At 51.3% G+C, this 27,862-nt stretch overlaps 1 protein-coding gene across 5 annotated transcripts in view; it reads left to right on the forward strand.

Moving 5' to 3' along the window:
- Positions 1 to 24,805, forward strand: part of CALY (calcyon neuron specific vesicular protein) — a 65,445-nt gene extending 40,640 nt beyond the window's left edge. For 2 of the 5 annotated variants that reach the window (XM_043550320.1, XM_027819924.3), the window contains 4 exons: positions 634 to 786; positions 11,932 to 12,051; positions 17,031 to 17,144; positions 23,526 to 24,805. In XM_043550320.1, coding sequence (XP_043406255.1) covers positions 649 to 786; positions 11,932 to 12,051; positions 17,031 to 17,144; positions 23,526 to 23,729 — 576 coding nt within the window. In that variant the 5' untranslated portion in view covers positions 634 to 648 and the 3' untranslated portion in view covers positions 23,730 to 24,805. Of the gene's footprint in view, positions 1 to 221; positions 354 to 633; positions 787 to 11,931; positions 12,052 to 17,030; positions 17,145 to 23,525 lie in introns of those variants that run through there. The other 3 variants (XM_043550318.1, XM_043550319.1, XM_037905746.2) reach the window with 3 other exon arrangements.
- Positions 24,806 to 27,862: the final 3,057 nt, after the last annotated feature.

The following is a 27,862-nucleotide window of genomic DNA, read 5'->3' on the forward strand; positions in this document are numbered from 1 at the left end:
CTGAGCTGTAGTTTGTCTCTAGCTAGTTCAGGAGAGCTGCGCTCCGGCTGAGCTGTGTGTGTTTTTATGGCTTTGAGAGAGATTTTGGGAGGCTTGGGCAGCTGACCGGTAGCACATTCATAATGTCATGGCAGGAATCACCGGAGGTGCTGTTACATACAGCCTGCAATTTCCTGTTCTCAGCCTGCCAGCAGTGTTCAGTCTTGGAAGGAATGCAGTGTAGTCATTCCATCAGCGTTACAGTTTCTTTGTAGGGGAGCTGTGCAAGCAGCAAGAGGCGGAGGGATTGCTCTGCCCCAGTCACTCCGACTAGACCCCTTCCATGGGCCACAGTTGCTCCCCAGGCACTGGGCGTCAGTGTTGGGCACTTAGCTAAGGGGCTGGGAAGGGGAGGCTGGCAGTGGGTGGAGTCCTCTTACTGCTGTTCGGATATGCAAACAGCTGGCAACAGGCATGGTACAAAGTCCCCGATCCACCCAGCTCTGAACCTGGTGGCACTGGGTCCAGATCTGAACGTGTGGACCCACAGAGGGACGCTTCAGTGATCACGGCCTGACAAAACGGGTAACCTGCAACTGTCTCTGGAAACTGAGCAACTGTCTGACCTGTTGCCTCTCCCTCTTTCCCTCTCAGCAGTGTTATCTGACCATGGTGAAACTGGGCAGCAATCTCTGTGAGAAGCCGGACAAGGAGCAGGGCGCCGGCAGCAGCGATGACAGCTTTGACAACATCCCTTTGATAACACCACTGGACGTCAATCAGCTACAGCAGCCCTTCCCTGACAAGGTAATATCAGCGGCGCCCCTCGGTGGCCAGCACCAAGCGCAAGTCCCCTCTGCCCCTGCTGGCCCCCTCACACTGTCTGATGGGGCAGCGGTGGTGCTTTGCGGCCTCATTTGCCCCTCGGGAGGTATTAACCACTTCCTGATTTTCCCAGGGCCCTGTGCTGTGTGTGAAACCAGCAGCCAAGCCCAGCATGCCCCCTGCGCCCGCAATCCCACTGCTGGGGCTGGGTTTGTTCAAGGAGAATTGGACTGTGCCAGTCAGGATGTGCGCAGCCATGCCCCCTCGCGTGCAGGGGAACTCAACAATAGTCAGCGCAGCAGAATCCACCCCGGGCCAATGACAAAGGGGCCGCGGTTTCCTTCGTGAGTGAAAATTAACTCATGCCATTTTTTTCCGAAACGGAAAAAAAAATGAAGTGAATAAAATTGAGTTTCTTATGGATTCGGTTATGTGGGGGCGTGATTAGCCAGGGGCGCCTCACCTTTTTCCATAGGAGAGCCAAGCTCTCAGATGGTGTAAATTGGGCTCTTTGTGCCAGCTGGGGACCTGGCCCAGAATTGCTCTCTGGCCATGTGTCTGTGCCTCTTTATTTGCTGGTTCCAGAACATGGACAGATGCTGTGCTTAGCCCATAGCTAAGCTTTGAGACTAAAGCTAACATTCAGAACTGGCAGCACCCTGATAGCAGCTGCGTCTCCCCATCACTGCAGGCCCCTCGCTCTCCCAAGGTAGGTTCCTCCCCCTGGGGCTCACTGAGCAAACATGTCATCTACATGCTGGCTAGCCAGTGTGTGCAAGCCAATGTGTGCAAATAGGTCTCTGGTTCTGTGCAACACTTTTGTTTCCCAGGAGTGAGGGATGGACACTTTTGTAGAAACGAACCAATCCAGGGAAATCCAAACTTCTTTGTGAACAGTTGGCAAACACAACAATGGGCTAGAGCCACCAGACAAGCCATCGGTTGTGGCAGAGGTGAGCAGCCCATCTTTGCCTGGGAAATACGAGGAACAGCAAGTCTTGAAGGCCCTGGGCCTGAGTCTCATTTGCACTAAGGTCGCTATACGTTGCTGTGCCACTGTAAAGGGGCCTTACAGTGTGCATATGTACCCTCCCAGAGCAAATGATGGAAAGGCTCCTTGGTGTGAATGAGATTCAGCCCCTATGTGTTTGCTGGGGCCTCTGTGGAGGGCTGGAGGACAAGGCTGGAGTGAGGCAGGAAGGCAGGAAGCAGGACCGGGTGGGAAGGCGGGGCTCAACAGTCAAGCAAATAGGCAGGGTCCTATTTCCCATAGTAGCAGCTAATCAAAATTCTAATACTTGCTCAGAAAAGTTCCTGTATCTCTTTCTGGTTTATATAGAGCTTCCCAGCCAATCGGTGGGCTTGTGAGCTTTGTGAGTCAGGAGCTTTGTGGGCGGGGCCTTTTGTGAGGTAGAGCTTTACTGGCCCCCTTCTCCAGTCATTCAAGGGAATGGCTGGGTAGTGGCCATAGTCTGAGGAGTACTGCCCGGGTTCGAGACCTACCATCTCACACCTCATTCCTTCTCCTAGAGCACCCTTGGGCGGTCATGGGCCAGGTTTTCCAGGGTGGTTTTTGTCGAAGGCATTGACCAGGTCCAGGAGCATGGACAGTGTCCACCAGTTCCCAGGAGCGCTCTTCAAGACCATAGCCTTTCCAATTCACAAAATAACCGAGTCAACCCCATCTGATTCTAGCCTCAAGGATCTTCTGGACAATATACTGCCCCTCCCACACGTACTGGTGGGAGGGGCAGTTTGGAGTGGTGAGGGAATTGATCCTGAATGTAGGGTTTTAGGAGTGAAATATGGAAAACTCTTTTATTCAGAGAGAACCGGGAAAGTCGAGTTCAAGTTGACTGCATTGATTTGCTGGTGAACTTGGTAGGGGCCAAGGAAGTGGTAGTTCAGCTTATGAGATGGCCTGTCTGTGTGTAGCTTTTTCATTGAGAGCCATACTTTCTGGTCTAGTGGAAGGGCGGGACCCTCCTGTTGTCATCGGTCTGCATGTTGTTTCTAGCTCTTCTAGGTGTCCTCCAGGCAAACTTTTGGGTCACTTTGGGTTTGATATATCTGTTGTAACCAGTCCAGGGCTACTGGGTTGTGGAAAGTTGCAGGTAGCTCTGGGTAGAACCAAGGGTGGAACACATAGTTTGAAAAAAAAAAAGGTGGGGGGGCTTTGACCCATAGATACGTGTTCTGAGTTATTGTATGCAAACTCTGGATGAGGTAGGAGCAAGGACCAGTCATTCTGGTGGAAGTTTACGTAGCATTAAATCTACAGCTGCAGGATGTGGCTGGTTCTCTCTGCTTGACCGTTTGTCCAAGGGTGGTAGGTGGAGGCAAGGCAGGACCAGATGTCCAAAATCCAGAGAACTTCTTGCCAGAAGCAGGAGATAAATTGCGCACCACACTCAGAGATGATGCGCTGTGGGAGACCATGGAAGCAGGCAACTTGGTCCACCCAGAGCCGGGCAGTTTCCTGGGAGGAGAGTAGGCCAGTGCAGGGGATGAAGCATGCCATCTTTGTGAGGTGGTTCACAATTGTCAGGAAGGTCATGAACCCACTAAAACTGGGTAGTTCTACTACAAAATCTAAGGCAGTGACTGTCCAGGGGTCAGGTGGAGTGTGGAGGGGTTGTAGGCATCCAAGGGGATTATTGTGCAGTGTTTTGGATCAGGCATTTACATTGTACAGGCCTACACTGTAACCCACATGTGAGACCACCAGAAGACATGAGAGATGAGATGCTGAGTTTTAAAGCAGCCAAAATGTCTGCCAGGAGGGAGTCATGACTTACCTGTAAGACTGTAGTCCTCAGAGGCTGGGGTGAACGTATATACACCTTTTTTGTAGGTTATGCAATCTTCTTGGTGGGAAGCTGCACCCAGAAAGGTATGAGGCTTGAGGATGCATGAGGTTTTCGGGTTCAAGTCCTTTAGGTCAGTGTAATATTTGCCCTTTGAGGACAAAGTGTCGGCCTTGCTATTTTTCCTGGATGATAGGAGGTTATGAAATCAAAGTGCAAAAAAAAAAAAAAAAAAGGCCCGCTGAAGTTGTAACTGGTTGAGGGCCTTGGCACTGCACAGATATTCAAGCTTGTATGATTAGTGTACACCTGGACAGGATACCAGGCCCCTTCTAGATAGTGACACCACTCTTCAAAGGCAGTCTTAATTGCTAGGAATTTTATCCAAAAGCTCATTATTTTGCTCTGTGAGTAGGAGTTTCCTGGAATAGAAGGCGGGCACGGATGTAGCAGTTGCTGAGAACAGCACTTTGGGATAGCACTGCTCTGATTGTCACACTGGAAGCACCCACTGTGTTGAAGAAGGTGTGCGAGGTGTCGGGGTGGACCAATATCGGAGCAGAGGTAATTGTGAGTTTGAATTGCTTGAAGGCCTGCTGGGCCTTGGGAGACCAAAGGAACCTGGTGTTTTTGTGGAACAGGGCAGCAAGAGAGGTGATTCTCTCTGAGAACTTTGGCATGAACCCCAGGAGACACTGTCGTTCACAAACGCTCTGTGGCACCACCCACTGGAGGACTGCTGTTACCTTGCACACGTCCAGGCCAGTACCAGCAGGGGATAGGATGAACCCCAGGAATTTTATGGGGGCTGAGGAAAGGCCTATTTTTCTAGCTTAGCCCATAGGCCATGTTGGCATAACCCCTTCAGGACAGAATGGACGTGCATTCTATGGTGTTCGTCCTTGTCTGAAAAAATAAGCGTGTCATACAGGTTTGCTACCCTGTATTGGTCCACAATGTCTTGGAGCACACCATTAATACAATGCTGGAACATCACAGGTGTGTTTGTCAAACCAAAGGGCATCAAGAGATATTTAAAGCGACCTTAATGCGTTCAAAAGCTGGTTTTCTATTCGTCCCCAGCTCTAATGCGTACTAGGCTGCATGCCCCCCAGACTCTAGCGTTGTGAATACCCAGGTGATGCTCATGCAGTCCATTAGCTCAGGAATTAGTGGTAACAGGTATCAGTTTCTAATGGTGACCTGATTCAGGGCCTGATAGTCCATACGTAGTCAGAGGCTTCCATCTTTTTTTAAACAGAGGACTAGTGCCCCACCAGTCAACATGGATTTACAAATAAAGCCCTTGGCTGGGTTCTCCTGAAAGTAGGTATGCAGCATGGCTAGATCGGACTCCAACATGGTGTAGAGGTGCCCGAACAGAATGTTTACTACTGGTTGTAGCTTGATCGGGCAAGCTGAGTCCCTGTGCGGGGGCAAGGTGTCTGCGTTCTTTTTTTCAAAGACATCTCTGCAGTCACTGTATTGGGATGGCAGTTGAGGACCAGAATCAGTGGGTGGCTCTGCTGGGCCAGCTACCCTGGCATGAAACTGCTGGGAAACTACTGCCCATTTCCTGGGGTCAAGCAGTGCTGGAGACAGTCAGATGCCAAGCCAAAGATCACAGCTGGAATCGGTGTGGGGGTAGGGCGTAGGAATGGGGACTGGGAACAGACACCGATTTGGGATAAGGAGAACAGGAACCAGGAACAGGTGGGAAGGCAGGGCTCAGGAGAAAGGCAAGTAGGCAATGTCCATAGTAGCAGCCAGCTAATGATTCCTCTGCTTGCTCAGACAACTTCCTGTGCCTCTTTTCTGGTTTAAGTAGAGCTCCCCAGCCAATCGGTGGGGCTGAACATCTCCCCCAGTCAGGAGCTTTGTGGGTAGTTGGGGCCTTTTGTGAGCTATAGCTTTGCTGGCCCCTTTCTCCAGCCAGTCAGGTGAGCTGCTGGGGAGTGGCCATGGTCTCAGCACTACCTGAGGACTCGTGGCATGTGTTCGAGGCCTGTGTTCCCTCACAGCCCTCTGATCGGCCCATCCAGGCTTGTCTGTCAGGAATGCATGTTAAACCATCTTTGACCAGAGTAAACCTGATGGGACTCAGCCTCCCATGTCGGCCTTATCGAAATGCTCATGCAGTTGGCTTTTTCCAACCAAAAACCATTGTCGGAAAAATGGCCGACCAGCTGTTGGCTGAGCGTCCTCTGCCTGATGGCCAGAGTTGGTGCCCTTGGGTTGGGGACTTTGGGCTGTCTCTGGTGTCTCTCCCCTTAAGCCCAATTTCTCAGTTGTGTTTTGGATGGACAGTCTTTGCTCCTCTCTGCTAATCTGGGGTCAGTCACTGAGGGGAGCGAGTGTCTCTGCATTTCAGTCTCCCCTGGCCCTGGCTTCTCCATCACTCCTCTCGCTTTGTGCTTCGTGGCCCCCGTTCTCCGCTGCAGCAGAGGAGCGCTTGGACAGAGGGGAGAGTGGGAGTGCAGAAAGCCAGCGACAGCTTCAAGCCCCTTGGCTGCCCAGCCCTGGAGAAGGTTAGACCCGAGGGGACTTATTGTAATGTCACCAGAATAAGCCTGGGCCCGCAACACCCTGGCCCACCCTCTCCTCCCATTGGTGTGGGGAGAGGGTGTGGAAAGTGGCTATGTGATCAGAGAGTCCCCAGCATGGGGAGCTCTGCTGGGAATCTCTAGCTTTTCCATGCTGCATAAGAGGCTGTATCAGACCAGAGAATATGGCCCAGTGTCTCCTGTGTCCCCTTCTCCCTCGGCATGTGGTGAGAGTTTGCCTTGGCTTTGCGCACATCTCTGTTGGGGCCCCAATGCCAGGCTGCCGGTCATGGGCAGGGAGCCATAGTTTGCTGTTGCCTTATCTCTGTTGGTGCCAGTCACTCATGTGTTGGCCTCCAGCGTCACTGGTTCTGGAGATGGAGAGGAGCCGAGTTTTGGGGTGAGGATGTACAGAAATGAATGAGGGCTCGCTCTGGACTGAGTGTGTGACTTTGGGTTGGGGGGTGTTTGCTGCTGCAGCTGGGGTGGTACCAAGGGGCTGGTGTCCTCATGCGATGTTGATCGGGGGATCACAGCTGTTGTTACCAGGAGTTCAGGGCACAGACTTTGTTGGCACATTTGCTTTTGGGAGTTTTCTCCCAGTCAGGGTGATCGGCTGTTACCATTGGGCCCAGACCTCGCTCCTTATTGGAGAAGGAGTTGGGTGACGTGGCAGAAGGGCATCAGCCAAGGGCTGTATTCATCCAGTGGTTTCTTTATGGCACAGGAGGTCTGTAGGGCTTCTCTGGGGCCATGACAGATAGTCTGCAACTCCTCCGGCCATCTCCACACTACAAAATTATGACGACCTAACTTACGTCACATACAGCCACCGCGGTTATTAAATTGCTTGTGTGTGTGCACACTCGACTTCTTTTGTCAGCGGTGCCTGTCCTCACCAGGAGTGCTTGTGTCGATTGCATTGTCAGCATGGGGACGGCTGCAGGAGGCCAGTAACAGTAGACGTAAACAACACAGTGTCTACACTGACACCTTGTCAACCGAATGACATTGAGCATGACTCCGTGCTGCTCGGGGAGGTGGCGTTACTAAATCGGCATCAAGAGGCATTGAAGTGGGCGGGAGCCAAATTGAAGTGAAGACACTTCCACAGCTAGGTTGATGCGAGGCAGCGTACGCCGGCCTAACCGTGTAACATAGACTAGGCCTCCATCCGGCTGGTGAAGCGTGCGTGTAGCACACGTTGTGATCAGCTGCTGCTGGGTGCCTGCAGGCAGAGAGGACTTTCGTGGGGACCCTTCAGGGCTTGACTCTGAACTATCCTGGGGTTTGTTATTTTCCAGGTTATCCCTGGTTGGCACATTCTCCTGTGAGCGGTCACGAGAGGACACTAGTGTAACGTGCTGGGGAGTGGGTGTGACAGGTCCCCACTGCACTGATCTGCTGAGGCTATGTGCCTGTTACAGCCCCAGCTACGCAGCCTTTTGCTTTTTGCCCTGGAGGTCCCCACTTCAATCCCCAGGGTGCTGACTGTCACAACAGCAGGACCCCGTCACCAGCATTCTGCACACCCTGTGGCCCCAGTTCTCGGCTGCCTGGTGCCCCGAGCGAAGGGAGGGCAGAGTGCTCACCCCCAGTTTGTGCTGGGGTCTGACCACATCAGGTGCAGGGAAGGCTTTTGGGCCAGTTTCTCAGCCCCACTCCATCCCATTTACATTGCTCCTGCCGAGCTTCAGGGACAGAGAACTGCACCAACAGGCCAGCAGGCTAATCCCTTTGTACAGTGACTCCCTGGCAGGTGTGGACCTGGGTGTGCCAGCCGAATCTCATTTCCTCTTGGTCTTCCCAGAAATAAGGTGCACTTTTTTAACAGCGAGGGTAATTAACCATTGGATCAACTGACCAAGTGCCATGGTGGATTCTCCATGGCTTGCAATTTTTAAATCAGGCTTGGATGTTTTCCTACAAGATCTGCTCTAGGGGCAGGGGCAGGTCTCTGGCCGGTGCTGCACAGGTGTCAGACTAGATGATCACAGTGATCCTTTGGCCTTGGGATCTATGACGCTGTGAACAGGAATCCCCCGTTGTGATGCAGTGCCCAGGGCGGTCAGCCTCTGCAGGCTCCACTGTGCCTCTGCAAGCTAGCGATGGGCCCGCTCCAGCCGCTGAGCCCTCCAAGCGTCCCCTGGAGTGTCCAGCCCCTGGTCCAGTGGACACTCACAGTATTCACAGATACACTGCTCCCAAAGGAACAGTGCCCCCAGCCTACCAGTTCCATCTCAGATCACAGTTCCGCCTAACACACAGCACTTAGACCTGACTATCGTGAAAACAAGTACAAGTGTATTGAATAAGGTGTAGAGAGTCGAGTAGCAGCAAGTCAAAGCATTGGAAACAAATGGTGACACATCAAATCAAATCAAAACACGCCTCTAGAGTTCAGATTGAATTAACAAGATGCTGTCCTGTCTAATTCATTGTACCTCCCGTAAAGTCTTTGCAGCATTTGCCAGCCAGGCTGGCTCTGATCCCCACTCCCCTTTCTTAAGACAGAAGATGCTGAGGGTTTGGCTCCTTGGCAAAGGATGCAGGCTGTACCTCAGTATTCCCAGTTACACCCAAGAATCCATTGTCTTTGCTTGTTAACAGATCGCCCCCTGCTGGTTTTGTATTTTCCTGCAGCATTCCTCGCATAGGTTTTGCACTCTTTTGATTAGCATCAGGCTCGGTAACGCAGAGAGGCCTCCATTGTGATACATGCAATGCATGGGACACACCTGACCAGCCAGAGAGATAAGTGTCTCCTGCCCCTGCCTGAACAGAATCTATCCAAGCCCTGTCACTTCCTGGTGACCTGCTTTTAATATCAAGGCTTTAAGGACATAATTCCCACTCTAAATACATAACTTCTTCACTATTACCCGTACATGCATTTCACAATGACTAGGAGGACCAGTGGGCTACTGGCGCTCAGAAGAGACCTGACATGCCACCCTTGGTGAATTATTAGGGATGTACCTCAACCAGGGGATCCCTGTAAAGCTCCATGCATCCCCTCTGCCAGCTGGCATCAAGAGGCCCCTGGGTCACTCTTGGTGTAGGGGTCATGTTGAGGGTGGGAGAGGCATGGGGCCTTTGTTCCGGTCATCACCAGCCAGTGGCATGGTCCCTAGGAGGCTGATACCAGAGTGTAAATAGAGCCCTGTGACTGCTCTAATTTATGCTGTGCTCCTGGCTGCCCCTAGGGTAAGGGCGATGGCTTAAAGCCGCCTTTGCTCCCTCCCCTCCCCTCCGGTTCTGAGCCAAGCACTGCTCAGCCAGACCTGAAGTTCTGGCCCTTTAAATTCGAGTTGTTTAGCAGGAGCCCAGGCAGAGGAATCTGTTTCACGAGGTTCGGTCCGGACTCAGTGTACCTAGTGGAAAGAGCAGGGCTGAGGTTAGCTCCCTGACTGGTTCACGTGGCTCGTGTTTGCACCATACCATTCTGACTCGGTTCATGGATTTAATCAGCTCGTATGTTTTCCCACAGCGTCAATGTTGTCATGATTTAAGATTCAGGTTTCAGTGCCGGAATAGACAGAGTCTTTCGGAGCCTAGAAAGCCAGTGCAGAGCTTTACCTGGTGCATGGGTTTGTAGCGTACACTGTTGTTAATGAGCACCATGAGGCCCAGCCATGGATGCTAGCTGGTTTCTCTGGCAGGGATCCATCTGCTCGGCTTTCCCACATTATGTCACTGCTGGTCAGTTACCTGGGATTCTGCAGCAGCCTCTGCAGAAAGTGCTGTTACCCCAGCTGTCTCTGTGGGTCATGGGCACTCTCCTCCTTGAACGTTGGGTGACGAGCCCTTCTGACCACCTCTCAGGGAAGTTTCCCGACTAGGGGGCTGGTTTAAATGGGTGGGGTTTGCCAAAGTGACTTAAAAGCCATTGAAAGTCAGTGGGAGCAGGGGGCCTTGCCGTCCTGTGCGCCTTTGAACGTCTCCCCGTGGCGCTGGTGTACCTACGCCACTTCTGCGCTTGTGTGGATACCACCCACTAGCTTCGATGGTGCTTCTTGGAGGCGCCCAGTGCTGTGTAACCGTGTCCGGAGTGACTGGCCCATCGCAGGTGGGTAGATCTCGATGGTATGTTCGGGTGCAGCGAGGGCTCTTTTTAATGAGGCTGTTTGGGTGTCAAACCAAGTGTCTTTGGCTTGGATTCCTTTGTGGAGGCTGTGGACGTGTTCCCTTGAGATCTGGCCATCCCGCGTTGCTGTCTGTTGGGTTTACGTTCTTTCTAGGCCTGCCAGAAGGACCCTCTCCTGCTGGAGCAGGGTGCTGTGTTGTAGGGAGCATAAGCAGTGGCTCTCCCTGCTGGAGGCTGGAGGGTTCCAAAGCTTTCTTCATCTATGGCAGCATCTAGGCAATCATTTTACCGCGCAAAGCATGATCCTTCCTCACTGGCTGAGGATTGCCTGGCTGTTCTGCTGGGGACTCTGTGTCACTGTAAGATGCCTTGTGCCCTAGTGTGCATTCAGAAAGGTCTTTTGGGTGCCTGGTTTTAGATGTGAATTGCTACCCCTCCACACCACGGGCTGCAGTCATGGCTGTGAGTGACTCTGCCAGCACATCATCGCCTTGGGGAATCCCCACCCCCTGCTCCCCACAGAACTACATACCTTGCACTGGGGGCCTTGCAGAGAACGGGGTAGGGCATTCGGTTGTTTCCTCTAGTGCAGTGATGCATCAACATCAAGAGATTGTACTCATGGCTGGCGGGCCCATTGTGTTCCCACTGGCACCGCTCGCTAACCATCCGTCTCCATTGATGATTTCCATGTCATTCTCGCTCAGCCGGCAAGTACAGAAAGGATGGCCCACTCTGAGTGCCTCCCTTCTGGGGCCTGGAGATGCCTTGCGGAGACCCGATTTCCGGAGAGTGACTGCTCAGAATTTGCTGAAAACCAGCCCCTCAAGTCGGGCTCCCCAAGTCATCTGCGACAATAATGACCATGGTTTCTGTCTCTTGCTAGCCCCAGCTCAGCCTGGCTCCTGATGGCCACGGTGTGTTTTCTCTGCACCCCACACCATATCTGCAGCCAACCACAGCTTCGCATCATGGAATCTGAACTTAGGCCAGCTTTGGCAAACGTAGGGACCAGAAGTTCGGCTCCTAAATCCACACCCAGGCATGTGAGTCAGAGATTGTAAGTGACACTGAATAACTGGCTCCTGCTGGCTTCATTTGGTAGGAGCAGGGGGTACGCAGCACCTCTGACAACCAGGTCACATATGGAGTTACTTGCCTATCTTTAGGCATCCACGCTAGCAAATGGTGATCTGCCCTGCATTGAATCTGGCTGGAGGTCAGCTTGCTTTTTGGCTATTGGCCTCACTACCAAATGAGCAAGACTCTTGGGAGGCCACTTATTGCAGTGTCACTGGGAGCAGAACTCCCTCTTGAAATATGCTGAGCCCTCCTGGAATTACCAGCAGCTCTGAGCTGGGGGGATTAGGGCAGAAGGAGGCTACAGGTTGCTCTCTCTTGGTCTGAGCTTTGCTGCCTTACTACTTTTTCTGCCCTCGGCCCCCGAGCAGCCATGATGATCCATTAGGGAAGCCCCAAACATGGTGAAATCCCACAGCAAACTCAGGGCAGCATTGGTGAATCACTACTTGCAAGTGGCCCAGGCCCGTTGCCCCAGGCCTTGTGAGCTCAAATACCAGGCACCTTCCAGCAAAGAGTCTGCTCTGCTTTTTGCCTCTCTGAGCAGTTGTTCCATGCAGCCTTGTCCGGTTGTATACAGGTCGCCGCTCACTGATTCCTCTCCTCACAGGTGATTGTCAAGACCAGAACGGAGTACCAGCTCCAGCAGAAGAAGAAGAGAAAGTTGCATGTCCCCGGAATTAAAAAACTGAACATAAACCTGTACGATGAAGTATCAGAAAAGGTCAAGGTAAAGCATTCTCCTGTCTCCCCTCCCACCCCACCTCAGCAGGGATTGTGATTTGAGGGATTGTCTCTCACATTGACACTGCAACGGGGAAAGTGAATAATCCAGATTAACTCAGACCAGCCCTGTTTTAGCCAGGAGAGGGGCCAATGTGTCACCTCCCACTCTCTGTCCTCAGGGGGGAAGCCAGCAGCCTGAAACCAGAGCAAGCCGATTTACATTCCTTACAGAACAGTGCATGGGCTGCTCTGTGCTCTCCACGGGCAGGAGGCTGGTGGAGATCCTGCCTCTCTCATGGGTAGTGTGAGGGCAAAAGGGCAGAAGAGGAAGAGGGACAAGGGAGGGCCTGTCGCTGTAGAATGGTCTGTTCCTGGGGCTGCTTCCTCTGCTGGAAAGCAGAAAGGGTTAACAACAGTCCTACAGACAAGCCAGGAGGAGGTGGCTAGCATGGGATTCCCTAGGGATGGCCAGGAGGCCCTGGTGCTGACTAGCCCCCCAGGAGGTCACTGCAGTGAGTGTGGGAGGAAGGGGCCCTAGTCCAACAGCACAGATGCGGTGCGGGACTGCTCCCAGGAACAGGATCTGGTTTTCTTCAGGAGATGCCACCCCCCAGCATCCCACAGAGGCTCAAGTGGCAATGGAGGAGGGAGATGGAAATGGGGCTTGCTGGGAAAGGGCTTGTTCAGGGGACAGCAGAGGAGTGGGGCTGTGGGTGAGGGGCAGACTCAGACAAGCTGGGTTTGAATTTTCAGTGCTCGGCCACACCAAGTGCCAGAGCTGCAGCGTTTGCCCATCCCTTGAGCCCCTCCACCTTGGGGTCCCTGGGCCTGTGGCAGTGCCATGAGCCTGGACACCACAGATCCCTGTAGTTCATTCACCTCAGGCTTAGAGGAGAGGCAGGATGGAGCCTGGGGACGAGGGGTTTGTAACCATTTCAGCACAAGGGTGTGGCTAGCTGGTCACTGCTGCTGTTCCCGCCCCCCAGGCTCACACATGCCCTGGCTCTGACATGCACTTGGAAGGGGCGTCTGCAGGGAACACCAGGTGGAATGGGCAGTGACAGCAGAATCCCTTCCACACGGCTGATGTGGATTGGCATAATACACTCCATATGAGCCGGTCTCACTGCTACTGGGTTAACCGGCTGTCCGGTGACTTCTGCCTCCAGACATGCAGATTGTTTGGGGGGCCCAAGTCCAAAGGTTCTGCAGTGTCCCAATTTCCCTGGCGTACTTTGTCTCCAGTCCCTTGAGAAGCCACACAGGTTGTTCCTTGTCCCTCTGATTTTTCCAGGATCATTGTCCTTAGCTGCACGTTATTTAGGGCCCGTTTTAGGACTCAGCTGTCTTACCTCTCACTCCTGAATTTCGATCCTTCTCCCCATTGCATGTAGAGGTCTCTGGGGGCCATATTCTGCCCTCCCTATTCACACTGAGTAGCCCCTGGCTCAGGGGGAATCTGACCGTAGCTGTCTTCATTCCCCCACATGTGCTTTGTGGACACTTGAAACCCTTGAGCTGTGTCAGACTGTATAAGCGCAATAACATTCCCAGTAAGGTACAAGAGACACACACCCTCAGGCAGGGCATTAACCAGACAAGATGGGTCAGGAAGACACCCCCACTCTCCCCCCGAACAGCTTATTCCAGACATGCCCATTATGCTTTCTTGCCCCTCCCTCTGCAGCCTCTGGTCCTGACTATTGTTGGGTACCGGACCCTGGGCTGTTGGTCCGGTGTGCTGAGGCCATAGCCACATCCGCACCTGTACAAACACAGCCTGGTTTTCAGTCCAGTCTCAACCTGACCACCTCTTTGACAACCATGGGTTAGTTCCTGCGGTGACATGTGGCCAGGGTTGGTTAAAGCTGTTAGGTGCATCTAGCTGTGTCTTTGCATCCACAAACCGAGAGCCCGGTCTGAAAACCAGGCTCATGATGCATTTCCTTTGCCCCCTCCCCCTACTCAGATTCCACCTCATATCTTCTGAGGGGAAAAAGGAAAAAAAGAAAAGAGAAAGAGAACGAGCTAATGTGTCTCTGAAGATCAGCTTCATCTTATCTGGGAGTAAACCCGCTAATGTGCATAAATGTAGGGTGATTGCACGGCATCTCTGCACAGCCGAGTTAAGGTTGTTGGATGCTTTTCCATATCCTATTACTATGGTAGGATTTCTGTTAAGTTAAACTTTCCCTCTGAATTTCCTGGATTCATAACACTTATTTGGGGGATAATTGCACCATCCCTATAATGTTTTTACCCTAATCACTGACGTACTCTTAGCCTTAACTCCATCTTGGGGTATTTTTTGGTTTGCAAAAAATCACAACAATTAGATACAACAGCCTCAATAACTGTGTTTAATTATAACCTAATTTCTTCAAATGGAGTCTATGCACTAGATTTCAGTGAGTTTTAACTACATGGGAAGCCTGAAGAGGCTGGGCTGTTCTAATAAGGCCATTTGGGACAAGAACATGTCGGATGCAGCATGTTTCATTTCCTAAAGGACTCATTTGTAGTTTAATTTTAACTTCTACACTAATGTATGGGTACACTTGTAAATTCCCAGGCAATCCGTTCGATACTCAAAGGCTGAGCGCTGAGGATATGGTGTGCTCTTCCAAAGAGGATGTGTCCCTTGTATGAGCGCAAAACTCAGCTCGGCCTTAACTCTGGTGTCCTCACCAGCATCTTCCTGGTGTACTGGTGTATTCTGTTCATTGGCCTGGTCCCAGAGGCCCATTTCTCCCCCAGGGGATATGGAAAATTCCCTCTGGCATTATAAAAACCAGGACCGTGACCTAGTCCCTCTTCCCCTTCTCTTTGATAAGTCATGTACCTGAATGCAGCATGCTCTGGTAGTGGGGAATTCCTGCTTCCCGTACGGAGCTCTGCAACACGTCTAAGCATCAAGGTGAAATAAATGGCCATGGGATCCACGTAGCACTCACCTAGCATTACCTAGGAATCACAGTGAAGGGAGTGGGCTGGCTGGCCGCTCCCTGGAGAAACAGAAGGGGCTGTGTTAGAATCCACTGGGTCTGCCAGAGGAGCTGGGTCTGTTGGGGAGTGGAGGAAGCCCAAGTCGTCTTCAGAAGCTGTGTGACCCTCACAAAGTTTCCACTGGCTCTGAGTTCCACCTGTGAGTTCCTCATAAGTCCGGGAGCTGCAGCACATCCCCGCATGGAGCGGGGTTGCGGGGAGGTCGGTCCCAGAGCTGGGTGAAAATTTCCAGTAATTATTTTACTGAAAAAGGCAGATTTAGATCAACCGAAACATTCTGTGAATTTGTGTTGAATTCGCTTAATTGTTTTGATAAATAAAAATCCCTCCAAATAAAATGTTTCCTTTTGAGACGACGTCTCATTTTGAAATGGATTTCAATTTTATTTTGGAAAAAAAAAACAACTGAAAAAGGTTAAAGCTCTAAAAATGAAACTAAACGTTTAGTTGGACTCAAAACCCTTTTTTGGGAACATTTTGGTTAGGGCAGCGAACTGGAAAATCAGGTGTTTGCAGAGCTCTGACCGTGCCCTCATCTACAGTATACAACCCCTGTGGGATCTGGGAGTTTGCACCGGTGCGGGTGATGGAGAGGCCAGAGGCTGAGCCACAGAGGCTGGCTCTGCACAAGTGGCACAGTCTGGAATGGGCAGAGATGACGCAAGAGATCCCTGTCTTCACTGTCTGACTCACACCTGGGCCCTGGTGCTTTAATGCAGCTGTAAATAGCAGCTCTCACACTATGAGTCACAGCCAAAAATAGAACTTCAGAACCAACAAGCCAGCCCCCACAGGAAGCTTTCTTTTGGAGGAAGCAGGGAAAGTTCTTTGCAGCCACTGCTGCAAATAACGTCAGACTTTGCACCGCCCAGAGCCAGCCAGGCAAGGTCTGGAAGTGAAAATGTGCCTTCTCTTGCTGACTTTCTCTCTTCATATCCATGCAGACTGGGTGCCTGGTCTTAGCCGGTGTGCCTGAGGCAGGCACTGTGACACTGCCCATGCTCTGCAGCACCAGCAGCAGCGGGCATTTCCATCCCATGCTGTGGAAGGAGAAGCGGCTTCATTGAGCGATTTATAAATGATGTCACACACGTTCTGTCAGGGCCAGTTCCTGGGGGCCGTTTCTCCCCCAGCAGGGTATAAGTAACTTGCCAGTGACGTCACTCTATCTACTTATCTTGGGTCGACATGTATTCCCCACCCCGCAGCTGCAATGGGCATTTGCTTCCCTCTGGAATCCATAGAGACCAGAAGGGACAGTTCTAACCATCCAGTCTGTCCTCCTGCCCACCACAGGCTAGCGAGCCCCCCTCCCTCCAGTGACTCCTGCAGGCAGCCCAGAACATGCAGTGGAGTTAGAGCAAATCCCTTTGAAAGAGACATTCTTTCCAGACTCCAAGTGATGGAGAACCCTCCATGTCTCTAGGTGAGCTGTTCCAGGGGCTAACTAACCTCCATTTAAAATGTGCTCCTTATTTCAAGTTTGTCCGGCTTTAGCTTCCATCCACTGGATCTTGTTCTCCCTTTTCTGCAAGATTAAACAGCCCTCTATTATTAGAAATTTCTGCCCCAAGGAGATACTTGTAGACCATGATCAAGTCACCTCTTAACCTTCTCCTAGATAAACAAAACAGACTGAGTTTCTTTAGTCTGTCACCGCAAGGCAGGTTTCCAGACCTGAATCATTTTTGTCTCTCTCTTCCAAACCCTTTCCAGTTGGTCCAATTGATTAGAAGTCCAGACACCAGACCTGGACGTGGTATCCAGTGATGGTCCCACCAGTGTCATATACAGAGGTAACACCTCCCCTCTTGCTATAAGGTCTGTGTGGACACCTGGCCTGGCTATGGTCATGGTCTCACCAAGGCAGGGTACCCTCTCTCATTGTCTGTCAGTGCCTTCAGGTTTGGGGATTTTTGCCAAAAATTTTTGTCTGGGTTCATGCCAGTTGATCTGTTTTGTTCCCTTTCCTTCCAGCTGACAGGGTTGATTCTCATCACGGTGGCCTTCCTGGCCTGCCTGCTCATGCTGGTCATGTACAAGGCGCTGTGGTATGACCAGCTAAGCTGCCCAGAGGGCTTTGTGTTTAAGGTAAGATGACCCCTGTCTCCCTCCGGCCTGTTTCAGTTATCACCTTACTGATGGTGGTGCTGGGAAAGGAAGAACGCTGCTGTCTCCTCAGTGTCAGATGTTTGCATTATGCTGAGCCCGGGCTCATGTATGGGCCCCGATCTTGCCTGGTGCTGAGGGCCCTCAGCTATCCATGCTCTCGGCTTTGCAGGATGAGCTCCCTTTGGGACTGTTGGGAGAAGGCCAATTGCCGAACCCCGACACTGGCCTGTCTCTCCCAGTAAGTGTCTTGTAAGCGATGTTCACATGGAGGTGGAGTTGCGCGTGGGTGAGCGGTGTAACCAGCTGGTCACAGCCGCTGGCTGTGTTCTTCCTTGGGACACCCCACATCCGCAGGCATCCTCCAGAGGGACCCCAGCAAGCATCTGACCTGCAGAGCAAAATGCCTGTTCCTCTTGACTGGGGCAAAGTGTCCCATGAGCGTTGTGAAGGAGAGATCTGCTGATACAATCTGCCCAGTGGTGCAAGCATATGGATTGGTGTAGCGATTTGCCGACCTTCTTCTGCTACTGTGATGCCCAGAACTGAACTTGGTGCTCTTGTGTTGTACCTGTCTATCCCCAGGGAATCTGAATCAGCTCCCTCTTCTGACTTGATGTCCTTTTGTATGCAGCCCAAAACGTAGGGGCTGTTTTACTGCTTTGTTTGGCAGCTCGCTGGGGCTGTGCTTTCCAGCATACTTCTAGCTCTCCCCCCAGGGCTTTTTTCCAAGCTCACGAAAGCTTATGCTCAAATAAATTGGTTAGTCTCTAAGGTGCCACAAGTCCTCCTTTTCTTTTTACTGAGTACTTGTGTATCACGCCCTCTCCCAACCACTGGTTAGCTTGCATTTGCCCAGGATCAGTCCAGTGTGTTATCTCTCCCCCTTGGCAGCGCTCTGGCTTTGTGAGCCGTTTGGGTGTGTACAGCAATGGTGTGCAGACTGGCCTCCAGCTGGTGCCCCTGCTGGGCGATTTCAGAGCGCAGTGCAGAGGTGCAGGATGTCACTAAGACTGGCCCTTTCCCAGTGGAAACATGTTTACTGCTTTGGGAAAAGAAACCCTGTGTCTGTGCCACAAGCAGCAGAAGCCAAGTGGGTGGTTTCATGGGGCGGAATATCCCCCCATCTTCAGGCCGGCAGGCTGTGACTGCTGGGCAGCCGAGGTACAAAGGCCGGGGGAGGGGGGCCTCCAGGGTGTGGTGTTGGAGCAGAACTCTCCTTGCGCTTCCTCCCGGTGAGCCTTGACTCCTGTAATTGGCCTGTGGGGGGGGGCGAAAGGGGGGAGGGCAGAATATCAGACGGATGCAGCCTGCCATGTCGGGCTGGGGGCGGGTGGGGGGCGGTAAGGAGAGACCATGCCGAGGGCCCAATTCAGTGCAGGGCTTTTTGCCAGTGGAAGCTGGTGCTGACCCAGTGGGAGGAGCCCACCTGGAGGAAAGTTCACAAGGAGGGAACAGCAGTGGCACAAGGTGCCAACAACTCCGGTCCTGCCAGGGGCCCATGGCCACCCTCAGTGCTGCTGTCTGGGGAGGGGCATGGCCAAGGCAGCTGGGGTAGGGCTGGTCAGAAATCTTTTTTGATGGAAAATTGGGGTTTTGATGGAATGAAATATTTCATGGGAAGTGCCTGGTTTCCAAGGAAAGGTCCAGAAACGGGCGGCCTGAAAACCAAAATATTTCCATTGTGAGGTGCTGCCACGGTGCCTTGTGGGCATTGTAGTTCGGGTGCCTCTAGCTCCCCATTCTCCTCTCTGGTCAGGCCACATTTCCCTAAGTGAGGGGTGTGAAGGTCGAGTGGTGACGCTCTGTGTGGGTGGGGCGGCACATGCTCACGCCGTGAAGAGAGCACTGTGAAGCTGGGATGAACTGTGGGGTGTCACCCAGATACCCCTGCTTCCCGCCTCTCTCGCTGATCACACACTGTAACCCACCAGCCAGTGCATTCGCTTCGTGTCCCCCTCCATGCCCAGTCCACACAGGTTATGAGTCTGTGACAATCCGGGCCTGCGGAGTCTGGCTTCTCAGCCCAGGCTACAAAGATTCGTGTTTAGGGGCTGTGCAGTAGGCAGCCCGGCAGGTGTAATGCAGGGCAACCTGCTGCTGCAGCCTCCCCTGGCGGTACCTAATTCTGGAAAGTCCAGGAGAGGCAGGGAGTGTTTCAGGGAGTGATTAATGGCACAAAGGGTGCCACGGCAGATGACACTAAGCTGCGGGGAGAGGTAGATACGCTGGAGGGTAGGGATAGGGTCCAGAGTGACCTAGACAAATTGGAGGATTGGGCCAAAAGAAATCTGATGAGGTTCAACAAGGACAAGTGCAGAGTCCTGCACTTAGAATGGAAGAATCCCATGCACCGCTACAGGCTGGGGACCGACTGGCTAAGAAGCAGTTCTGCAGAAAAGGACCTGGGGATTACAGTGGACAAGAAGCTGGAGTCAACAGTATGCCCTTGTTGCCAAGAAGGCCAATGGCATATTGGGCTATATTAGTAGGAGCATTGCCAGCAGATCGAGGGAAGTGATTATTCCCCTCTATTCGACACTGGTGAGTCCACACCTGGAGTACTGCGTCCAGTTTTGGTCCCCCCACTAAAGAAGGGATGTGGACAAATTGGAGAGAGTCCAGTGGAGGGCAATGAAAATGATTAGGAAGCTGGGGCACATGATTTATGAGGAGAGGCTGAGGAAACTGGGGTTATTTAGTCTGCAGAAGAGAAGAGTGAGGGGAGATTTGATAGTAGCCTTCAATTACCTGAAGTGGGGTCCCAAAGAGGATGGAGCTCGGCTGTTCTCAGTGGTGGCAGAGGACAGAACAAGAAGCAAGGATCTCAAGTTGCAGTGGGGAGGTCTAGGTTGGATATTAGAAGGGTGGTGAAGCACTGGAATGGGTTACCTAGGGAGGTGGTGGAATCTCCATCCTTAGAGGTTTTTAATGCCCGGCTTGACAAAGCCCTGGCTGGGATGATTTAGTTGGGGATTGGTCCTGCTTTGAGCAGGGGGTTGGACTAGATGACCTCCTGAGGTCTCTTCCAACCCTGATATTCTATGATCCCTCCAGCTGACCGCTAAACAGGGAGAATTGCTCTTTCAGTAACTTTCCAATGGGATACAATGTTAATAGACACAGAACTGAATGAGGCATGTCATTCAGCTACTCACACCCTTCTGAAGGGTCGACCTAGAAACAGTCCCAGTACCATAGCTTCTCCCTCTGATTCTCAGGCAGGGGCAGCTCCCCTTCTCCTCGATTCTGGGAACAGCTCAGCTACTCCAAAGCTGGATAAAAAAACATGTGAAATTAGCAAACAAAAACTACATTCAGTGGCAGTTAATGTTGCATTAAGACTTGTCACTAACCCAAACCCTTTAAATGTGACCTCATATCTATTATATGACCAAATCAGCCCATCTGACTGTCACACATTCCATGCATTTGGGAACATATTCTGTCTTAACACAGCTGAGATCACTGGTAAGGTTTTGTGTTAGATGCAAATTTGATGCCGTTGGGGCCTGTGCAAGTATTGGCTGAAGACGGAAGTGAGCTCTGTGGAGCGTTGGAGGTGGCAAGGAATGCAGGAATCTTTCCACTTAACTGCTTATTTCCAAGCTTTTAAGTTTTTGGACGGATGGGATATGTCCTGCATCAGCCTGAACTGTCACTAAACATAGATTTTGTTTGTTGTTAACATGTATGATAAGTTACACACACCGATGCACAGACAGACAGACAGACACACACAAGTTAAAAGAAAATTAAGGTTGCAAAGCCAAGCACTCAAAAGTTAGGAAATGCCAGAGTGAAGACTGTCTGTACAACCTTAACTCTGCCCCCTTGTGCATATGCATTCTGATACAGTTTGTAATGATGTGATCACAGACTATTTTTTCCACAGGAGGCAGTGGGGAGATGTGAGGGGATGGAGCATGCTCAGTGGGGGCAGAACCTTTGGAGATTTTCCTGCTAACACCTATGAAGTTTCTATGGAGCATGTGTGAAATGCGATTTTCTGAAGGTTTATAACTTGGCCAAATTTAAAAAAGAATTTGCTAACCTGGGCAAAGCAATGTATTTCCCCTCCCTTTGTTCTCTGAAACAGCTGAACTGTTTTGACTGAAATTTCCCACCCAAAATCAGCCTGAGACAAACAGCTGGCAGGGGAAATGTCAGGCCTGCTTGGCCAGCGTGTTGAAAAGAGTGAGAGCTGTTGATTTGTTGTGACGCTTCCCCAGCAACAGGCTCAGGGAGCAGTGGCAGGGGCAGGCTGTGTTGGGCGCTCCATCAGCACAGCACAGACTGGCCTGTTGGGAGGCAAGTCAGCCAGGTGAGGGGTGGACAAGGGCAGGCCCCAGCTCAACATCTAGCCCCCTGGAGAGTCCCAAGGGTCAGAACTATGAGGGGGCATCTAACCCAGCTCATTGGGACCAGTCTCAGATTCCTCCTGTATTGGGTGCCATGCAAGACCCATAGAGCTCGGGGTGATACAGGGGGTCCTGGCCCCAAAAACTGCCCTGGCCTCAGTGGGGCCGGGATTTCAGTCCCGGGGTCTTTTGGGGGACTTGTCTGTCCCCAGCAGCGTTTGTGTGGGGATCCCTGCCTAACTCCAGCAAGTCCTATGGGACACCATTGGCTGCCCAGTTCTGCTAAGCCAGTCTGTGGAGACTGCAAGGTGCCAGCAGTGGCCCCCTTCCCCCACTCTCCTCCACTTGGCCAACATTGACAGCATAGACCATCTTCTCATGGGTCCCTGAGCACAGGGTGTCCATCTTCTCTGAGGGCTTCAGAAAAGGGGCAAAAGCAGGGAAGATGGGATCCAGGAGCGCATGAGTTCAAACCTCACCAATTCCAGTCACTGCTATTGATATCTGTGTGCATGTCACAGCCCTGATTATTGGCCAGTGCTGGGTGCCTCGGCTGCAGTGAACAATCACATGCCTGTTACAAACAAAGGAACTGAGAGCTTGCTGGAGAGGCTCCCCCGCCATGTGACAGCACTGCTGGGGCAGAGATGAGGCAGAAGGTCCCCCCATCCTTCCTTCCCCCTATAACCCCCCTACCCTTCCCCATCTACCTCCCAGACCATGTTGCCTCCCACACTGACACCGTTGAAGCTAATAGTTTAGGTTTACCCCACTCAGGCAGGCAGGATTTGGCCCATCTAGCACATTAAGGACATCTGAGGCCTCTCCCCACTAGGATAAAAGGCAAGTTTTAAAGACACGCTCCCTAGCAGGCTTGAACTAATATGTTCTCAAACTATAGGGCAGCTGGGCCAAGCTGCAGTTAACAGGTGTTAGCTGGTCAAGGTGAACCCTAGCGGGGAGCCACCAGCAAACATGGGTTAAAATGCAATCTGCCCTGCCTGCACGAGAGTTTTAAACCGGGTTAGTTCAAAGGGGCTGGCTGCCGTGTTTAAACATACGCTTGCTGTCCTGGCATGGAAAGGCCCTATCTGATGTAGGACAGCAGCCGGGATCCTGCTCCTAAATCACTTAGAGGCTTTTGAAATTCCCCACCCTGCTCCTTCCTTGGGCGGGCCCAGCCTTTCTCTTGTCCTAACTCCTGCGTGTGCTTCCTGTGGGGAGAGCGGCTCGACGAGACTGGGGACCCCTCAGAAGCTGGAACCAGTTCTGCATAAGTTGTTTGCCGTTAAATCCCAAACTCAGGGGAAATCACCTGGCTTCAGGAATTTGGGATGGTCAAAAATTCTCAGTTGAGATTTTTGACAGAAAATGGGGGTTTGGGCTTTTCAAGAAAAGTGCCTGTTTTCTGTGGAAAAACCAGATACTCCCAAAATGAATATTTCAGTGTGGGGATCCTGATGCAGGGCCTCAAGAGAGTTGTAGTTAAGATGCCTCAGGTCCCAACTACTTCATGTCCTCTATGGGCCAGGCTCCCTGACCAGATGATATCTCCCTTAATGCAACGCAGCCACCAACTCCCATGATGCGGCTGCCTCCCAGCACCAAGAGAGGGATCATGGGGACGTAGGCAGGCCAGGGAACCCAGCATATATAGGGGAATGGTCACTGCAGCAGAATTCAGAGCCCGCCCACCCTGTTTTCCAGCTCGGACAATTGGACAGGGAGCAGAATTCTGCTTCCTGGTGCAAAACCAGAGGAACCCGTGTTGTCAGTGGAGTTATGCCAGTGTAAAGAGATGCCGCCCCAGGGAGTGGATCAGCAGGCACTGCAGTGGGTTGAGCTATCTGCATCCTTTCTCTTGCCGCATGGAAGAGCATGACCCAGCACAGTTATTGGTTACAAGGGAGCTTGGGGCCAGCCAGTGTCACTGCTCCCTCTGCTCTCTAACCAAAGCCTGCAGGTCTCATTTGCTCATGGCGTTTTCTGTTCTTTTCCCCAGCACAAGCACTGTACTCCCGCCGCACTGGAGATGTACTATTCGGAGCAGGAAGTGGGACCCCAAGGAAGTCTCTACACGGCCATTAACCACTTAAATCAAGGCAAGAAAACTATCCCTGAACTGCCGTCCCCTTGGTTACCGGTCATTAATGCCTTGAAGGAAGGTGAGAAAGGCAAAGAGGATCCGGCTGGCATTCAGCAGTAAGGGACAGGAGCCAGACACACCTGGACTGTGGTTCCGGGAGTGCGTGTATTAACTTCAAGGAGAGTATTAACCCATTCAAAGCTAGTTTTGTGTCCCAAATCAACCAACAAAAAGACAATGCTGAAAGGGCGCCTAGAGCAGGAACAAATTGTTTTCTTTTTGGCACAGAGAAGAGATTTTGCTCCATTCTGAGAGATGCCCCTCCCCCAATCTCTTGAGCATAAAAACGTTGTCCGAACGGTTATTCTTTGCTTTTCTTTATTTCTGTGTATTTATAACGGGGGCTGCAGGGGGAATCTGTCGGCGCGGTGGCCGAGTAGCCATTAGAACGCCATGCCATGCCAAGGCTGAGATGCGTTGCTAGTGTTTTTCTGCACCTCCATGGATAATTTGAGATGGACTGAAGTAATACTCTTCTTCGTGCTATACAGGGGTTAGCTTTTGTCTGCACACATTGCATTAGCCCCAGAAGGACCTTTCGGTCCCTGTCCAGTCGTGTTTCGTTAATGGTTTTTTGACACGGTGGTTGCTGAGTGCCCATGACCACCTTCATGGCAGGAGGGAAGAAAATAGGCTATGGGCACACCACAAAAATAGCAACCTTTTAGAGCAGCTAAGTGCTTCAGCGTTGCTATCCAGTGCTGTATGGAGGCAAATGTTAACACGCATTGCACTTTAATTTGAGTAAGCTTTTAAATGTCATTTATGCTTCGCTAGTCTCGGTTGCAATTTGATTGCTAATTACCAGGCTAAATCTGACACCATTTAATTACATTGCTGCTGGCTAGGGTACCTTTTTTGTTTGGTCATTAACACATCTTCAAGTCTGTAGGATCTGGTTGGTGTGAAATCATTGTACCACTCTCGTTTGCACCGTGTGTTTGTCTGTGTGTGTGTATGTGTACTGCTTTTAGGCCCTCGCGTTGTGGAACATCATTGGCGATTTTACACCACTTTGTACATTTTTATAGAGATTGTGATTTGTCACCTTGCAGCAAAGCACTTCCAAGTGCCAAAATGAATGTGGTAATCAGCAGCTTTTCTGTAAGTAAAAATAAATGTTCATCTTCACCGTGGCTTATTCATTCTTCTCCTGGTTGTAATTGGTTTGGGGTGGGGGGGGGTTGAGTCTTTCTTTGCAAGAACTCAGCAATGCTGACAGCTGTGCCAAGTCCAGTCACCTAACACGGAAGTGTAAACAGTGATAATCAAATTCACTGTCACTGCAGCATGGTCCTGTGACAGGAGCCCAATGCAGTCATTGCTCTGGCATGGGGAAAAGTGCCATGGAATTTAATAGCTTCAGAGCGTCCTAGATTTTAAGGCCAGATGGGACCATTCTGATCACTCAGTCTGACTTCCTGTATAGCACAGGCCAGAGAGCCTCACCCAGCGACTCTTGCACCAGCCCAGAACTCCTGGTTGAACTAGGGCATGTCTGATTTTAAGGAATGCCCCACACAATTGGCCTCCCTGTTGAAACATCTGTGCTGTTAAATACTTCATTTGCACGCCCCCAGGATCTTGGTTTTGGGTTCAATGCAAATCTGAAAAGGGCCAATTTTGCTCGTTTGGAGTCTGAACCCAGACTCTGTCCAGACTGAGCCTCAAAATCAGAGCCCAAACCCTGGGCTTGCCCTATTCTATATTCAAACACTTCCTTACTCCCTTTCTGCTGCAGGAGTTGCTTGTAAAACAGAGTGGTTGGGAAAATGCCCAAGGAGAATCAGCCTCCCCAGCCTTTCCCCAGTAGCAACAGGCTCTTAGCACCTCTGGGGCTGCCAGGTGCCACAGAGAAGGTTTACAATGCTGCAGGGTTGTCAAGATTTTTCAGCGCGTGCCGCCGTGTGGGCTGTCTCTCTCTCTCTAACCTCTGGCTTTGTTCGTTATTATCCACATTTGGCACTAGGACAAAAGTCATCCGTGACCGTGACACACTCCTGGCTCTGATGCTGCACAGCACTGAACAAAGGAGCTCAGTATTGTCACTCTGTTTCACAGAGAGGGGGTGTGGCAGAGGTAGAACTCGAACCTACGTCTCCTGCCTTAGCCACGGGCCCACATGCTGCCTGTGTTATTTAGCTGGAGTGATGGAGAACCCCTAGCTCCATGGTGCTGACCCACGTAACAGCTAATGCAATAATATGAGACCTTTCCAATCATCAGTGTGCCCTCTAGGGCCCAGTACAGTGCGGCAGGGAGAGAACAAACACTCCCTCAGCCAGCTGCTAAAGTCACTTCCTGCACCTTTGGAGTTTGTCGGTGGGTTCTCCATCTGGTTTTCGTCCTTTGCCAAAGATGACAGACCAATCCAATTGCACTCTCTCCCTGTGTGCAGACGGAAAGGCTTTGAGCTATACTTGGCAGGGAGACTTTCCGAGTCTTGGTAAAAGAGCCCAGCTTCTTGAGTCCGCTTTTGATTTTGCATGTTTTCATTGGTCCCTCCATATGGTGACCCAGAAGGGAGTCCCTCATCATCTTCCCCTGGGCTTGCAGCCAGGAAGAGCCCACTCTGGGTCCATCATTCACCTGTGGGGGAGACACCCCGCTCTCTGCAGTGATGGGTGGAGGTCAAGATTCCCTGTGAGACTCTCTGGTCTGTCAGCTGCCTTGGATGTCCCTCCCCAACAGGGTTAGGTATCATTCATGTTTACATGGAAAACCCTTCTCCCAGCATCTGCTGAGCTCCTTGTCCCCAAAGCAGAGTTCAGCGTGCTTGTGCCAAATCCTGGTCGAGCTGGTACAGTCATGCAGCAGTTGGGAGCAGGGGGGTTTCAGGCAGGTGGGAGATATGCACAGCTTGCAGAAGTCTCCACTTCTTGCTCTCTGAAGAGCACCATGCAGGTGCCCCGAGAAGGGCTGTGGCTAGAACACGGCTCCCCTTTGGAGTTCCAGGCACAGTCCACACGGATCTGTGCTCTGTCCTCTTGGCTGCCTAGTGAATGAGGAATAGAGAGCTTTGGCAAGTGAAGTTTTTTGCACTGGATACAGATGACCTTGCTGAACCTCAGGGCTGGTGGAGAACCAAGAAGTGACATATGCGGGTAGCTGCGTTTTGTCCTGTATGCAGAGATTATAGCTACAATTCCCAGCAATCTCCCCTTCTTTTTCTCTTCTGCAGAAGTTCCATGGACTTGCACAAATTTCAGGCCTTCTTAAATAAATAGTTCACAGTGAAGCAAGGTAAATAGCAGGGTCCCCCAAGGATCTGCACTAGGACCAGGGCTGTTCATCATATTCATAAGTGATCTGGAAAAAGGGGTAAACAGTGATGTGGCAAAGTTTGTAGATGTCCAAAGCAGACTGTGAAGAGTTACAAGGGGGGGTCTCACAAAACTGGGTGACTAGACAACAAAGTGGCAGATGAAATTTAATGATGATAAATACACATTGGAAAACATAATCCCAATTAGAAAGATAAGGTGGGTGAGATAATATATTTTACTAGACCAACTTCTGTTGGTAAGGGAGACAAATTGTAGAGCCACATGGAGCTCTTCTTCAGGTCTGCTTTCCTATTAGGCAAAATGGTTAAGGATGCAACCCCATGCCCTGGGTGTCCCTGAACCTCTGACAGCTACAAGCTGGGAGTGGACGACAGGGGACAGATCACTCGATAAATTGTACTGTTCTGTTCACTCCCTCTGAAGCCGCTGGCACCAGCCACTATCAGAGGATAGGATACTGGGCTAGATGGACCATTGGTCTGACCCAGTCTGGCCATTCTTATGTTCTTATTTCTTTCTATGTACAGTTATATTTACATGTAAATAGACAGGAAATGGAGATAGGTACCTGATAGTCCATGTAATGACATGAGTGCAGTAAGAAAGCAATTTGAAGTACTCTGCTCAGAAATATACACTAACAGAATACAATTATAAATGTGAGTACATGGCCCAGTCAGGAATTAGACAGGAACAAAGGTTCGCTTTCAGCTGCAGTACAATTTCCAAGGGGACCTTGTAACACTTAAACATCAGGCCTTCTTCCAGGAGTTGTTTCTTTAGCTGTGCCCAGGGCCATGTCAGTACAAAGGAAATGGAAGTATCTGCCTGGGAATTCCATGTCAGTCTAGGAGAGTGTGGTGGGAGGGTAATTAACAGGCACTGCCATGAACCAAGTTAAGCCCT

Source organism: Chelonia mydas, chromosome 7 (assembly GCF_015237465.2).
Source record: "Chelonia mydas isolate rCheMyd1 chromosome 7, rCheMyd1.pri.v2, whole genome shotgun sequence".
In the NCBI taxonomy this organism is placed as follows: Eukaryota; Metazoa; Chordata; order Testudines; family Cheloniidae; genus Chelonia; species Chelonia mydas.